We start from the raw sequence: 15131 nt of genomic DNA on the forward strand, positions 1-15131 counted from the left end.
CTGTCATCCGTAGCAATTGTAAACGCAGCAGGGGGGACCTTTATCAATGTGTTCCATTCATAAACCTAGCCTACAACACAGCCTACAACACAGTGAAATCTATGTTGATACAATTATACACTCATAACGTGCATGTGTCGTGCCGTCTGGGACTGGAATTGTTTGCTTAATTTCCTTTATTTACTGCGGATTGCATTCACACCTGCACCGAATCGTGCGATTGGAAGCGAAGCGAAACCCCCATTTTTGCTCAGAGTAAAATGCGGTTCTTTGATACGCATTAGGATTCGAATGAGCCTTCACACCTGCCAAACGAATTGCACTTTCTGAAAATGCGCAGCAGGATTAGTTTTAGTCGCAGCAAAGCTCTCTGGTGTGAATGTGACCTTAGTTAGCAATTATAAGTTGCTCTGAAGAAGACCAAGAATACCTAGATTGTAAATGTAATTTTCTTGCTGTCTATTTAAGGGAAAATCAAGTTTACTCTAATGAAAGTCAGAAGAACTCAATGAAACATTGCAAAAACCTTACGCGGTCACCTAGCAGGGGTGTGTGTAATCAGCAACCACCTAAATTTAGAACAAACATGGGAAAGTTCTAATTCTACTTACTACTCTGCCACCAATGCCCTAACACCATCCATAACCCGTGTTCCACGCTATTTAATCCATGTTTTGATGCTGCCTAATACGCTAAACCCGCTATTTGTTTTATGTGTTTAATTCGCCGTTTTTTTATAATTAAAAAGAAGCTGGGCTTTGTCGCAGATCTGGTGACGAGACCGTCGCGTTATGATGACGATTTGTAATATGATGACGAAACCAGAAATCAATGCAAGTGAAAGGTCGTTTTGACTGGACTACAGCAGCCCTCACAGCCTGTTGTCATTTCGCATTGCGATGGTCGCATGTTTTTCTCTTCAACAACAACACATGGGATTTTCATGGATCAAAGCTGTCGTAGATTGCAGTGTGGTATTCAGAATGTACTGTAATGTTCCCTTCCACTCATCAATGTCTTTGTGTTTTACCCCTGTCAGACGTACCCTTCTCGTTTGAGGCGGACGGCGGCAACAAGCAGACCCTGTTGACCTCTGGGAAGCTGTCCTGCTGTGTTTCATGGGGCATTGGAGAGGATGACGTCCCCCTCGCCCCGCCCATGTCCCAACAGCCTGGCGCCATGCATGGGTAACATCATGTCATTTGTTCCTTCACTGTAACATCCTCCACACTCCACAGGAACTTCACTCTTTGAGTTACTGCAGTGCAAAGATCACATTGATAACATTTTTACATAAACAAAATAATAATAAAAAAAAGGATGTGGAAATAATTGTCATAATTTTGTCGAGTCCAGAATGACCATTATCAAATGACATGTTCAAAGTCTTCTGTTTTCTTTGGGTACGGCGCCGTCTTCCCTAAATATGCTTGGAGGCAACCCTCACTTCTTGTAGACGACATAAATGCTGCGTTTGCGTTATAGACATGAATCAGGGAAATAACAATACTTATACAGAGGTGTAGTATTATGTGCAGCAAAACACATTGAGAGCCTTGTTGTTTACTGTGTACATGACGTTCTCTCTGTGTGTGTGTGTGTGTCTGTCTGTCTGCCCAGTGGATTGAGACAGCCGGACACGGTCTCGTTTATCGGGGTGTCTGGACTCAATGACATGAAGAAAGTCGGAGAGTGGGCCACGGAATCACGGCTGGACCCCAACGACCCCAAAAACGCTGCCATTATGCAGCTGCTAAAAGTAGGTAGCTGTACTAGCTAGTCTACACTGTAAAATCCTCTTTGTTCATTTGTCCATTTCTAACTCTGGAACCTTATTAACATTATTAACTTTTAGAGTTTCGATGTATTTTTTGTTAAAATCTAAATATCCCTATATTCAGAAAATAATCATTGCTATTAGACTAGAGTTTTTGTTCACTAACAGGGGTATCCCTCTCTTTTTAAAACAAACAAAATACATTTTCAGGTCGAGATACCATTATAAAATTTAAGCTGATAAATGGGTCAACACACCTTTTTTTGTCTGTCTGTCTGTCTGTCTGTCTGTCTGTCTGTCTGTCTGTCTGTCTGTCTGTCTGTCTGTCTGTCTACCGGTGTCTGTCTACCGGTATCTCTCCCTCTCTCTGTCTCTCTCTGTCTCTCTCTCTCTCTCTCTCTCTCTCTCTCTCTCTCTCTCATCTATCAGAGTATAGAGTTTTACACACGCAAAAAACCTAATTGTTTTAACCAGAAAATATCACATACCCTACCTTTAACACTAAAGATGCTCCATCTGTGCGTGTCTGGCTCCAGGTGGCCAGTAGCGGGGAGGTGACTGCTCCAGAGTACTTCCGTCTGGAGCAGCTGCAGGAGGAGTTTAACTTTGTGACAGATGAAGAGCTGGAGGGATCCAAGAGGTTCCGTCTGCTCCGCCTGAGGAACCGTGAGGTGGCCGAGTTCCGCCACTACAAGCACGTCCCGGCGCTGGAGAGGGAGGTCACAGACAAGGTGTTCCAGGTTAGGATACTTCAGCACTTACTCTTTTCTTATTTTAGTCATTATGCCAAATTAATACCTCCCACACTGCGATGATGCAAGGCAGTCATAGACCGTAAAAAGGAATGGACAAAGGGAGCCCCATTAGTTTCTACAGACCGGTTTGAAGCCCAATTCGGCAAACAGAAATCCACCATCTTTGAACTTCCAGTCCCATAATGAAACTGGAAACAACTGCTATTGGCTGCATCCGCAGGGAGGGCGGGTCTTCACTCATTTATCATTCATTTTAAATGGAACCATAATTTACTAAACGCATATCATGATGATTTAAAAAATACTTTAAACTAGCGAATGAAAACATAAAGTGTTTATGAAAATGTTTACTAAGGCAATACAATCAAGTGTAAAGTCCAGCCAAAAGCTTGTTCAATTCTATTGAGAGTATTTTGTATTGCAGCCAGCACTGCAGAAGGTGAAATAGTGACATCTGCTGGGCCATTAATAGGAATGGGGGTTTGCCCACTTATTATTGTGACATGTTGTGAGCTTGTAAATCAGCTATTTGCACTATTTTTAAAACATTTTGAAGATCTTAAAGGACCACTTCACCCATTGTAAACATCTTCATCTAATTGGTCCTTAGTAATACTCATTATAAGATTTATGACTACCGGTATTCACTTTGTGTCTCAGAGGAGAGCTGTAGACAGTTCAGAAGCTGACATCATCTGTAGGCAGGTTTGGTCATTTCAAACTTGTTTAAATCTTTGAGGGGTGCCAGCCCCTCCTATGTCCAGCTTTGAGGGTTTGTGTGAACACAAACACTGGCTGATGATTGGCTGATCACCCCATAGCGATGATTTGAGTGGCTGAGCAAAGTACATATTGAGGATAAAAGTGAGGGCAGAAAAGTGAAGATGCCAAAAGTGATTGGCCGGAAAGAGATTTGTGATGATTTGATTGGCTGAGCACGGAATGTGGCGTATGATGATAAGCGCGCCCCTCACTTCACAAGTAATAAAAATATAAATGCAACAACAAATACTTAGAAAGGCTGTAGGTGGAATCCCCATCGATAGTGTAATTGGTAGACAGATTTCTGAACTGTCCATAGTCCACTAGTGAGGATCATGGTATGTATGGAAATCTTATTATGAGCATTAGTGACGGCCATTGATATCATATTATGATGATTATAGATGAAAATGTATTACGAGTCTGAACCTTGAAATCTACCCAGTGTTTAACCTGCATTCAGCACCTTTGGCCATAAAGAACGTTTTAGGAGAGTATGGGATGCATTAGTGTCCTGTGTATCAAGCTATTATTGTATAGTAGTGATGGGAGATTAATCGGCAAACACATATCGGCCGATTCTAGTTGTTTTTAGATCAATTAATCGGTCCGATTAGCCCAAAGTAACAGCTTGAACAGATCTACAAGCTCACACTATAAAATATAAAGGTATTTAAGTTAAATCTGACTTGCCTAAGCCTGCAGTGCAGATACCCTGTTACGTGTATTTTTCAGAATGGACAAAATATTATAATATTTCAATACAGAATGAGATTTGACATCGGTAATATCGGCCATAACAGCAATTAATTATATCGGATATCGATATCGGCCAAAATGTCTCCCTATTGTATATGTTTTTTGTCTAAAACTAATTTCAGGAATATGAGAAGAGACTGAAGGACGGAGAAATAATCAACACCAAAGATCACCTGGACTCACACAGAGCCTTAGTGGCCAGGTACCTTCAGAAGGTGAGCAGATTGGTCATTCACCGCCATTGATCAAGTGTCTTGATCACTACTATCACTGACCACCTTTAACCCTGTATCTGTTGTTGTTGTTGTTGTTAGATCAGAGAAGCGGTCCTCAACAGATTCCTTGTGGCCAAGCATCACTTCATCCTTTCTGACCTGATCGTAGAAGAGGAGGTTCCAAATATTGGGTAAACATTGTAAACATTACATTCTATGGCTTAGATTTAGATTTGTCTAACTCTAACCTATTCACAGCCATGACATTGAACAGGCCTCTGTCCGCCTCTGAAATGCCACCAAAGTCATGCTGATAAGTTCACCGTAACATCACCGGGGACCGGGGCTAGTGTACACATTTATTCAAACAGGAATACCATCATTTCTGGTTTTCAGTCATGAAATTGTCCTTGAAACATAACATTCTTCACTTCAGGAAATGAATCGGGGTTGATAATAATAGCAGCCATAAACCACACGGGCGTGCCAGGCCCACTACTTTGAGCATGCATCATGGATATTGTAAGAACACAGAGAATAGGCAAGCAATAGGCAGGATGGGAAACTTTCTCTGTAAATATACAGATTGTAAGATAAATATGTCTTGAAAGGTACATGAACAGCGTGAGTGTTTCCCTTGTAAGTCATTGTTTGAGCGGTCCAAGAATACGTGTCGGGAACTATTAATCAGCAATTTATAGGATGCTGCCAATGTTTTATCTTCACTTTCTACTCCAGTTCACAAACAAATAGTTTGGTTGAGTCATGCTGGGTTCTCTTGATCTGAGAAATGCTACATAAAGCTGTCATGACGACAGGCAGGCTGTGTAGATCACAGGATGATTGATGATGAATATTTTGACTCCTGTCTCGCTCTAAGCTATTTGATGATGTAGTAAACATTGCATTCTCCTGGCTTTGGATTGTTTTTACAGCTGCCATTTTTTTAAATCTACTTTCACAACATGTGGATGCCAACATTTGAATATTATATATGAAATATGTTTGTTTTTCAGCCTTCATTACATTTGTATTGATGTCATAATCGTACTGTATGAATGGATGTACTGTGTGGATTATGAATGTGATCATTCATAGTCATTCTAGAATGTGACTTCATTTTCTTTGTCATTTCATGATCTTTGAATTTTTATTACATCATCTCTTATGTTCCATTTCCACTTGTCTTATCAGTGGTAAACATCATGGGTATGTTCATAGAATTTATTTGTATTTTCCCTGAATGTGTACCCTTTTAGTTCCCACTTTTAGTGCCCACACACCCCACAAACTGTAGCATTAGTCCTTTGTCATGGTGTAGTATTCTAGACTGCTACTGTAATAATCAAGCTGGGAACCCATTTGAAAAAGAGTTAGTTTTTGCCTCTGGGGGCACCACCTCCCTTTGTGTAGAAACAGGAAGTCTGTTTGGCTCCTCCCCTGTCTTAGTCCACTTCTGTGTTTATTCCTACTAACAACACTAGATGTTTATGGCAGTGATGCTGAGAAATTAGGTCATAAATAACCCCAGTCCTGTTTGAATTCCACTGAGAAATTATCAAAATGATCAAACTAATCCTTGTTAACATGTAGTAAAGTAGAGAATGATCTATTATCTTTTGTTGAAAACGCATCATATTTCCTGAGAGACACTATAAAGTTTTGTGGGGGTTCGCTGAAAACCGAATCTCTCTGTCTGTGATGGTCAGGATTCTGGGACTGAGCCTCTTCAAGCTGGCCGAACCCAAGCGACCACTGAAACCTCAGAGGAAAGAGAGGAAGAAAGTGACTGCTCAGAATCTGTCTGACGGAGACATCAAACTCCTGCTTAACATCATCAGGGCCTATGACATCCCTGTCCGTAGGCCGTATGCCAGGTATGACACCCCTATGACATCCCTGTCCCTTCCGTTTATCTCGGAAGGAAGCTCTTTGGGTGATCTACAAATGGGATTTTAATCCAGATTTAATTTTTGTATTACAGCAAACCACTGTCATCAAAATCAGCTCGAACTTTCAGCGAGTCGTTTGAGGCGGGCCAGCCTTCCCAGAGTGTTATGGCAGGCTGTGATTGGCTCCTGGATCAGGTACTGTGTACACAAGGAGCAGACAGCTAGCTGCAGATAGACCCTGACTGAAAATATGATTTATCTTCTGGCTGGTGAGCCTGGTGTTCTCTATAAATATAATAATAATATAAATATGATTTCTCTTCTGGCTGGAGCCTGGTGTTCTCTTCACTACAGAGTACAAAGCACTGAGCCACCGGGAACAAATTCATCATTGCATTTAGAAATGCAGACTCATCCCAATTTAATTTTGATAGCATATTATTGTTTAGACGGATGCACTACTCTGTCTCTCTGCATTTTATGTAAGTGATTGCCTTGCTTATTGTAAGTTGTTGCTCTGGTTAAGGCTTGCATTGTAATCGTCGTGTTGGTATCTTAGGTACAAGTGAGACCGTTTGTGGAGGTCACCTTCCAGCGAACGGTTCTTCAAACCACAACTGCAGATGGACCAAACCCCTGCTGGAATGAGGAGCTGGAACTTCCTTTTAGGTTAACAACTGTGTGACTATCTGTAATTATATTTACGTGAATTACATTAGATATAACTAGAGGATAGTACCAGTGGAAAGCAGTGTATGACTTGGCAGAAGTTGTGATTCACACATTTTTAAACCCCAACTTGAATTCGGCTCTGTTTAATTTGTGTCTGAAAAAACCTGGGAATTCTTCTAGTTAAATATTAATCAGATTTGAATTTATATGAGATCGGTTTTGCCGTTTATGTTAGGTCAATATATGAAGGCAAAGCAAAGCCAATATCAAATCAGCTTTAAGCACCACTTAATTTGTGAATGAATGTAAATGTAAAAATGTTCTAACTGATTAACTTGATTAACCTTCACCTCATTCTAGGAAGTTATTAAAGTTTTTCATGGGAACCAGCAGCAGCTGTTACAAAATCCACGGATGAGACGTGTTTAATAACAGTTATTTGTTGTTCCACCCTAGCGCTCCAAACAGTGACTACAGCACGGGCAGCCTGCAGTCCAATAAGGACGAGGTCTTCATCAACATCTTTGATGAGATGATTTATGAGACGGGAGCGGTGAGTCTACAGTATGTCTCCTCTGGAACACATGGGTCACATTGCCGGGAGGTGACTTCAGTCTGGAAATGCATCACACGCCAGCGTGAAGCTTTAACCACTTAAACCCCAGCATCCGTAATGTTGGGAAAGCTTTAGCAGAAAAACGAAATGAAAAAACAATGAAAAACAAGTGTATTTCTTTATTTTAATGTTATATTACCAATACAATCTTAGTGTTTTGCCAATTATTACCTATATGTTGAGAACCACTGCTTTATGATCTTCATGATCAACAACTTAAAGCTGCAATTGGTCACTTTCATGTCGTAGCTGAGATTTGGCCCTGAGGTCAGTGAGGTGGACGAAATTCTACCTTTGAGCTACAGAAAGCTTGTTTGAGCTGATGTGAATTATGCTTTGACTAAATGTCTCAATAGAAGAGCAGGTGGCCAACTACAACTACAATTTTCTTTTTTATATTGTGTTAATATACTTATCATACATTGGTTAAAATAACGTTTTAATTCACGTTATTGAAAAAAAAAGTTTAAATAGCTGATCTACAAGCATTTTACAACACATTTTGAGCTTGTAGATGGGCTATTTTCCATAATCTTTGCTTATAATGACAGGCCCAAAATAGGGATGCCAGGTTGAAAGTGGTAAATTCCTTCTCCCCATCAGGATGACGCAGACAGAGGGACGTCGGTACACACCCGGGTGGAGAAACACTGGCTGGGCTGCGTCAAGATCCCCTTCAGTACCATCTACTCCCATTCCAGGGTAAGAGTCTTCCTTGATTGATTACTTTATTAATGACTTAGTTAACAGTGGTCCCTTGTACTCAATTCAACAGTAATACACATAACGATAAAAGCTTCAATAGCAGCTAAAAGTATGTTGTCGCTGTCGGGCAGAAACCTCTTATGTCCATATTAAAACCTTTTGTGTTTTTTCGTAAATGTATGCCCTACTTGATCATACTACAGCGTCACACAAAAGCATCTGAGGTAGCAGATCTACAAGCTCGAAGTGCGGCGCAAAGCTCTGAGCATGTATATCTGCTACATTTGCTGTTTTTGAATTTAAATCCTGAAAAGTAACAGTTTTGGACATAATGAGTTTTCCACCCGACAGAGACGATATACAGTATACAGAAAAAGGGCTGGGGTCAGGGTGAAGAGGATGCCCAATTGTACTTTGAGGTCAACCATGCTTTCAAGGTTTGTTTTTGAGTATGGGTATAGGGAGTCGAGGTCTTTTGGTAAGCCATTCCACATTTTGGTGGCAGCATAGAAGGAATACAGGTCACACATTTCCTTGCATGGTCATCCGTTCTTGTGAGGCCGACATTGTGGCTCATTTGGTTTCCTGTTGCCATTGGACAGATCGACGGCACGTTCAAGGTGGACACGCCGCCAGTGCTGCTGGGCTACAGCAAGGAGCGCAGTCTGGGGAGCGAGGGAGGTTATGACGCCATACGCAGCCTGAGCGAGGGAGCCTTCATCACACTCTTCATCACCATCGAACCCCAGCTGGTCCCCGGGGAGTCCATCAGGGAACGGGTAAAAGCCCTCCTCGCCCATGGCTTCATAGTTTATGCTCAAGATTTTTATATAGTAGACTATAGACTATAAAGAATAGCAGCAATAAGAAACAATAAGAAATAAATAATAGAGAATAGCAACAGTAAGAGACAATGACAAATTGTGTAAATTGGTTATAGCATGTACCATAGATACATGGTCATAGCACGGTTGAGGGGCTGTGTGCATGGTTCCTACCATGCTGTGTGCATGGTTCCTACCATGCACACAGCAAATATTATCCTTCTGTGTATGTGTGCACTGTAAGAATCCACAATATTATACATATTATTATTATGTATATTAGATATCGTCTCTGTCGGGTGGAAACATCTAAAAACAAAACTTTTACTTTTCAGGATTCAAATTCTAAAGTAGCGAAAGTAGCAGATCTACAAGCTAAAAAACTCGAGCTTGTAGATCTGCTACTTTTGATGCTTTTGTGTGACGCTGTAGTGTAGTATTATCAAGCAGGGTGTTAATTACAAAAAACACAAAGTTTTAATATGGAGATGAGATTTCTGACGATGTTTATATAGCGTGTGATTTTACATCGCTGCATTTCTTTGTTTTTACGTTTCTTTCTTTTATTTGTTCATTCTCATTTCATTTTATTTTTCTCTTTTTGTTTTGTTCTGCCGCATCACCTAGATTAAGGAAGTGAAGGTAAATGTTTACTGGGATGATCTATCCATAGCTGAATTGCTATGCTTGCTTCTTTTGGATGAGTGACAATAAGGGTGCAACACTTAATCAAATAAAAACAAATAAAACAAATCCATTAGTCGAACATTTTTTTATGCATTTTAAAAACGATGGAAATGGCAATTGTATGAGCTTGTACATCCTCTATTTCCGCTATTTATATGTGAGACTGATGTACGAGAAAGTGGTTAATCAGACAAACCAATTTATATTTGTCATAAAGAAAATCAATTTGAATTATTTTGACATCACTAAGAAAGTAACTGTTGCCGCCCTGAAAATCATGTTGAGTTAAAGCCCATTTAGAGTCACAACTTAATCTGTCATGTCCAGTCATGTCTATGACATGATGTGATCCCACACGTCCCAGACTCTTCTCCCTTCTGGCTCCCAAACTGTGGAACGAACTACCCATTGCAGTAAGAACTGCATACTCGCGCCCATATTCTGAAGACTCACCTCTTCAGTCTCCACCTTAGCCCGTAGCACTTGCCCTAGCCTTGACGACCTTGGATGCTTATGCAATGTTTAGAATGTAATGGATAGCATGTTATGTAGACAGTTCATTTATTGACCTGGCAGCCTATAGTTTCAAGATTATAGTTACAGATTATTAATTTTTTGGATATTATACGCTTTATTATTTCTATGCATTTGATGTAATTGCCTTGTGTTTACCTTGCGTAAATCACTCTGGATTAAGAGCGTTTGCTAAATGCCCAAATTGTTTATTTTTATGTGTTTAACCCCTTGTTCTCTGTCATGTCCTGCACCCTCCTCCTCCTCCTGTGTCAGTTTGACACCCGGGAGGATGAGCGTCTGCTGCAGGCCGCCGAGAGGATGGAGAGAGAGGCGGAGCGGGGCTTCCCCGACCGGCCCTGCCTCACCACTGTCCTCGATATCAACGGGAAGACGGTGTTCATCACCCGCTACATCCGACCTCTCAACCCCCCGCAGGAGCTGTTGGACGCCTTTCCCAACAGCCCCCAGGAGGCCATGGTCAGTCCCCAACCCCATGTGTTTCTTATACCCGACCGTTATATATCGGTTCGGCCCGATACTACCATCATTCTTTTCTTTGTCTCTTTTGAGGACATCATTGGTGCGTCCCGGTTTTGACCACTTCCACACCTGGTGTTCCTGTTTTAGGCATGTCATTAAAATTGTCGATCTACTACTTTTTTAAAGCTTTGAAAAGAGCTTTGTAAGTAGTTACATAAAATAAAGTTCAGTTCATGCGATTATTTCTTTATCAAAACATGTTATATTAGGGTGCAGTACGTTGTTCAGACTAGTCATTGGTCCGACAAATGACAACCCACCTCATCTCCTAACCTAACCATAACCGCAAGCACGGACGCAGACGCCAGTCTGACATGCGGACGCATGTCCGACTAATTCCCTGTCTACGCTAGTCCAACATGCGGACACATGTCCGACTAATGCTCTGTCTACGCTAGTCCAACATGCGGACACATGTCCGACTAATGCCCTGTCTACGCTAGTCCAACATGCGGACACATGTCCGACTAATGCCCTGTCTGAATTACATGCGGTCCCCGTTATATTATCGCTTCAAATTCATATGATCAAGTAGGCCATTCATTTACAAAAAAAAGAAAAGAAAAATAATCAAAGTTTGTTTTTCAAATTGATTAGAATAAAATATAGATCCAAACATCAGTAATTACTGTGTGTCTAGGAGTTGGTGGCCAGGTTCTGTCTCATAAAACCTTCCTGTACCTCTAGGAGTTGGTGGCCAGGTTCTGTCTCATAAAACCTTCCTGTACCTCTAGGAGTTGGTGGTCAGGTTCTGTCTCATAAAACCTTCCTGTACCTCTAGGAGTTGGTGGTCAGGTTCTGTCTCATAAAACCTTCCTGTATCTCTAGGAGTTGGTGGTCAGGTTCTGTCTCATAAAACCTTCCTGTACCTCTAGGAGTTGGTGGCCAGGTTCTGTCTCATAAAACCTTCCTGTACCTCTAGGAGTTGGTGGTCAGGTTCTGTCTCATAAAACCTTCCTGTATCTCTAGGAGTTGGTGGTCAGGTTCTGTCTCATAAAACCTTCCTGTATCTCTAGGAGTTGGTGGCCAGGTTCGTGTCTCTCATCCCCTCCCTGCCGGACAGCGTGTCGTTCTCCAGCGTGTGTGACCTGTGGAGCACCTGTGATGTGAGTAGAGTGAAGCTCTGACCAGGAACCAATGGGACCTTTCTGGAGGTACAGTAGAAGGAAAACGGCAAACTGAAAAGGTTTCCTTCCTCTTCCTGTTTTCAGCAATTCCTGACCCTCCTCGCCGGCGACGAGGAAGAGCACGCCGTGTTGCTGTGCAACTACTTCCTGTACATGGGCAAGAAGGCGTGGCTTATCGTCGGCACCGCCATCCCCGAGGTCGGTACATCCAAGTATCAGTTGGAAAGTTCTTTGACTTGTTGTTTTGTACAGTATGATGTTGCAGCAGGACCACATAATGATTTCTACATCCCACCACTACCACATATACTTTTATATATTTGGGGCCAATGTGGGAACTTCTTTTTATATATTTTTGTTCAACATTATATCTTTTCTTTTATATTGTGTATTTTTATATGCATTTACCCATGTCATTTAAGAATATTTCATAAACTGAAAAGAGGCTCCTTTTGAGTACTTCAAAATGCATAACTGATTAGTCATTGCAATGTTTGTTTGTAGAACATTGTGTTGTGTGTTTGTAGGGTCTCAGCCTATGTTCTGACTGTAGGTGTGTGTGTGTGTGTGTTTCCTTTATCCATGATTTATGTCTGCTGCCCTGTGTCCGTCAGCTGTATGTAACGATGCTTTGCCGTCCATGCACGTTGTAACTGGCTGCTCTCCCACTGTCAAACTGCACTGGCAGTGTTTATGTCCTTTGTACAAGGTATTCCTGTACTTCTCATTATGTGGACATAAATAAACATTTCAAATGTGTGTGTGTGTGTGTGTGTGTTTGTGTGTATTGTGTTTGTAGGGTCTCACAGCCTATGTGCTGACTGTAGAACACAACCGCTACATAATCTGGAACCCCAGCAGTGGACAGTACTATGGACAGTACGACACCTTCTGCCCCCTGCAGGACGTAGGCTGCATAGTCAACACTGACAACGTGAGTGAACATGATCATCATAGTGCACAGCGTTCGCTGGTACACACATCCATTCATCACTATTCATCAATACCGTTCAAGTCAAGGACTCCCAAATTGATATGTATCAATGTAACAACATCATGTAACAAAACATTTTGTGACAGGAACCCACATAACTTCTCTTTTAATCTAAATATTTCCAAATGTTCACACATTTTTGCCAAGTTTATTTTCATAATGTATAATGTATTTTCATAAACCTGGTTGTCCAGGGAAGTTAGTCAGCAGATTGTCTTGTGGTTCTCCATTAGGTGTGGTTCAACATTCAGCCGTATAGCGCCCCCATGAGCATCAGTTTTGACATCACCAAAGCCAACCTGTGGAAGCCCTTCTTCTCGCGCTCCTTCGCCCATCCTGGGCTGTCCAGTGTACAGGTGAGTGCTCAGCGTTTGTGGATGCTCTTTGTCATCTAAGTCAGTGGTTCTTATTAGCTTGTCTGTATCAGGGCCCACTTGAAAATGTAGAACGCATTCTAACCATCTGACCACTTAACACGGTAGCTGAGGTCAATAGGGTGGGTCGCATGCATTTTCTGAGCATTTCTATTTGAATGATCAACCAACTGATTGTATTCTGACTTGGATCAACTAGCGTAGTATACTTTAAGTTCTTATTGGTATCACTATGAAAACACAAAAAATACAATGACGTTTGTTTTACATTATTATTACATTACTTCACATCTGTCATATTTAGCCGGAGGAGCTGGTGTATCAGCGAACGGATAAAGCAGCTGCCGCTGAACTACAGGACAGGCAAGTTGTGGAATCTTATGTGTTTATGTGTATAAAGTGTGTATATCAACTTCAAGTTATATCAGTCTAATATTTAATCTATTATCTAATATTGTCAGGAAAAATTATTCCCCATTCAATTCCTCTACTGTTTCGCTTTTTAACCTGTTATTCAGGTGCCTGATTTCAGTAAATAAATGCAAAATAAAATGAAGCGCCTCTTTGATTGATTTGGAAGAAAACATTATATTAGAAGTAACCCGTCCGATATATGTACCGGTTCGGCCGATATGTTGCCATAGCCCATATCGTTTCTGGAAACCGCATATGACCAAAAAGACAATAACAAGCTCAAAACGTCACTTCATGGCGTGTTTCAAGCTTGTAGATCTGCTATTTTTGATGCTTTTGTGTGACGCTGTATGATGATCAAGTAGGGCATTACATTATAATATTATGAAAAAACACAAAAAGTTAAAATATGGAGCAACATTATGGTCAACATATTCAGCGATGTCCATTTAACCATAGAGCACAAACCACCTCACTCCACAGAATTGAGAAGATCCTTAAAGAGAAGCTGATGGAGTGGCGCCCCCGTCAGCCGACCCGCTGGAACCGCTACTGCACCTCCACGCTGCGCCACTTCCTCCCCAAACTGGAGCTGAGCGGCGGGCGGGACATGGCCGACGAGCACCGCCTGGAGCTACAGAGCCTGCTGGGAGACTACAGGGTAACTGTGTAGATTAGCTATATTGTTAATGTATGACTTCTTACAGGAAGCTCCATCTATGCATACAAAGCAATCTGTTTTCTACACACGCTGGGCTGTGGCCATAGCTTAGTGGAGTCTGCTAATCAGACTTTTGGAATCACAGCCCCTGAGCAAGACAATTAACCTGGGGGAAGTGGAGCAGTTTAATATATTCAAGTAGACCTATTCTTCAGTTCATCCTAGCCTTTTTCCCATTACCTCAAACAGATTCATTCATAACTCATTAATTTCAGTACATTGGGGCCTCCTACGCACCTGTCACCTTTTTAGGTGTGCAAAACACAAGCTTTTTATTGACTGAAATGAGGCGTGGTTTCTGAATTGTGTGTAGTTGCACGTTTTAATTATTGGGATGATGGCTAGTGTTGAATGGGATTTGATACTGACTGACATGATGTTTTTTAAACAAGAATAATTGTTTTTGTAATTGTAAATAAGAATAATTAAAATAAATAACAATAAAAAGTAAATCTTACATTGAATTGGGTATGGGGCGGTACCTGGACCATGGACCTGGATAATGGATAGGGAGCACTGGCCCAAAAAACAATGCTCTAACCATTTGAGCAGCCATCAGATGGGTTAAGTTGATCCCCTGCTGGATTACAAGGTACACGCACACAAATAAAATTGGTGCAGCTGGAGCATGTCCCCATTTGCCCAGGTCAGGTTCACTCAGTTTAGTAGTCCATGTCCCTGTGCAGTCTGGTCTGTGAGTGGTGTAGACTGGAGGAGCGAGAAAGATAGTGCAGGCTATATCAATCACCCACAGAGTGTTCCGGAACAACCAAATCAGCTT

The 15131-nt window shown here is 41.4% G+C and overlaps 1 protein-coding gene across 1 annotated transcript in view; it reads left to right on the forward strand.

The window, feature by feature from the left end:
- The window catches only part of cc2d2a (coiled-coil and C2 domain containing 2A), a 32681-nt gene that overhangs the window by 16452 nt on the left and 1098 nt on the right, over window positions 1-15131 (forward strand). Inside the window, exons 20-37 of the mRNA XM_083767105.1 lie at window positions 1040-1187; window positions 1621-1759; window positions 2314-2517; window positions 4176-4268; window positions 4368-4459; window positions 5978-6145; window positions 6253-6355; window positions 6720-6829; window positions 7289-7385; window positions 8052-8150; window positions 8756-8932; window positions 10454-10657; window positions 11737-11826; window positions 11932-12045; window positions 12647-12781; window positions 13075-13197; window positions 13520-13578; window positions 14113-14290. Of these exons, the coding sequence (XP_083623231.1) occupies window positions 1040-1187; window positions 1621-1759; window positions 2314-2517; window positions 4176-4268; window positions 4368-4459; window positions 5978-6145; window positions 6253-6355; window positions 6720-6829; window positions 7289-7385; window positions 8052-8150; window positions 8756-8932; window positions 10454-10657; window positions 11737-11826; window positions 11932-12045; window positions 12647-12781; window positions 13075-13197; window positions 13520-13578; window positions 14113-14290 (2333 nt within the window). The remainder of the gene's footprint in view (window positions 1-1039; window positions 1188-1620; window positions 1760-2313; window positions 2518-4175; window positions 4269-4367; window positions 4460-5977; window positions 6146-6252; window positions 6356-6719; window positions 6830-7288; window positions 7386-8051; window positions 8151-8755; window positions 8933-10453; window positions 10658-11736; window positions 11827-11931; window positions 12046-12646; window positions 12782-13074; window positions 13198-13519; window positions 13579-14112; window positions 14291-15131) is intronic.

Source organism: Protomyctophum parallelum (genome assembly GCF_964188405.1).
Source record: "Protomyctophum parallelum genome assembly, chromosome: 6".
Taxonomy (NCBI): domain Eukaryota; kingdom Metazoa; phylum Chordata; class Actinopteri; order Myctophiformes; family Myctophidae; genus Protomyctophum; species Protomyctophum parallelum.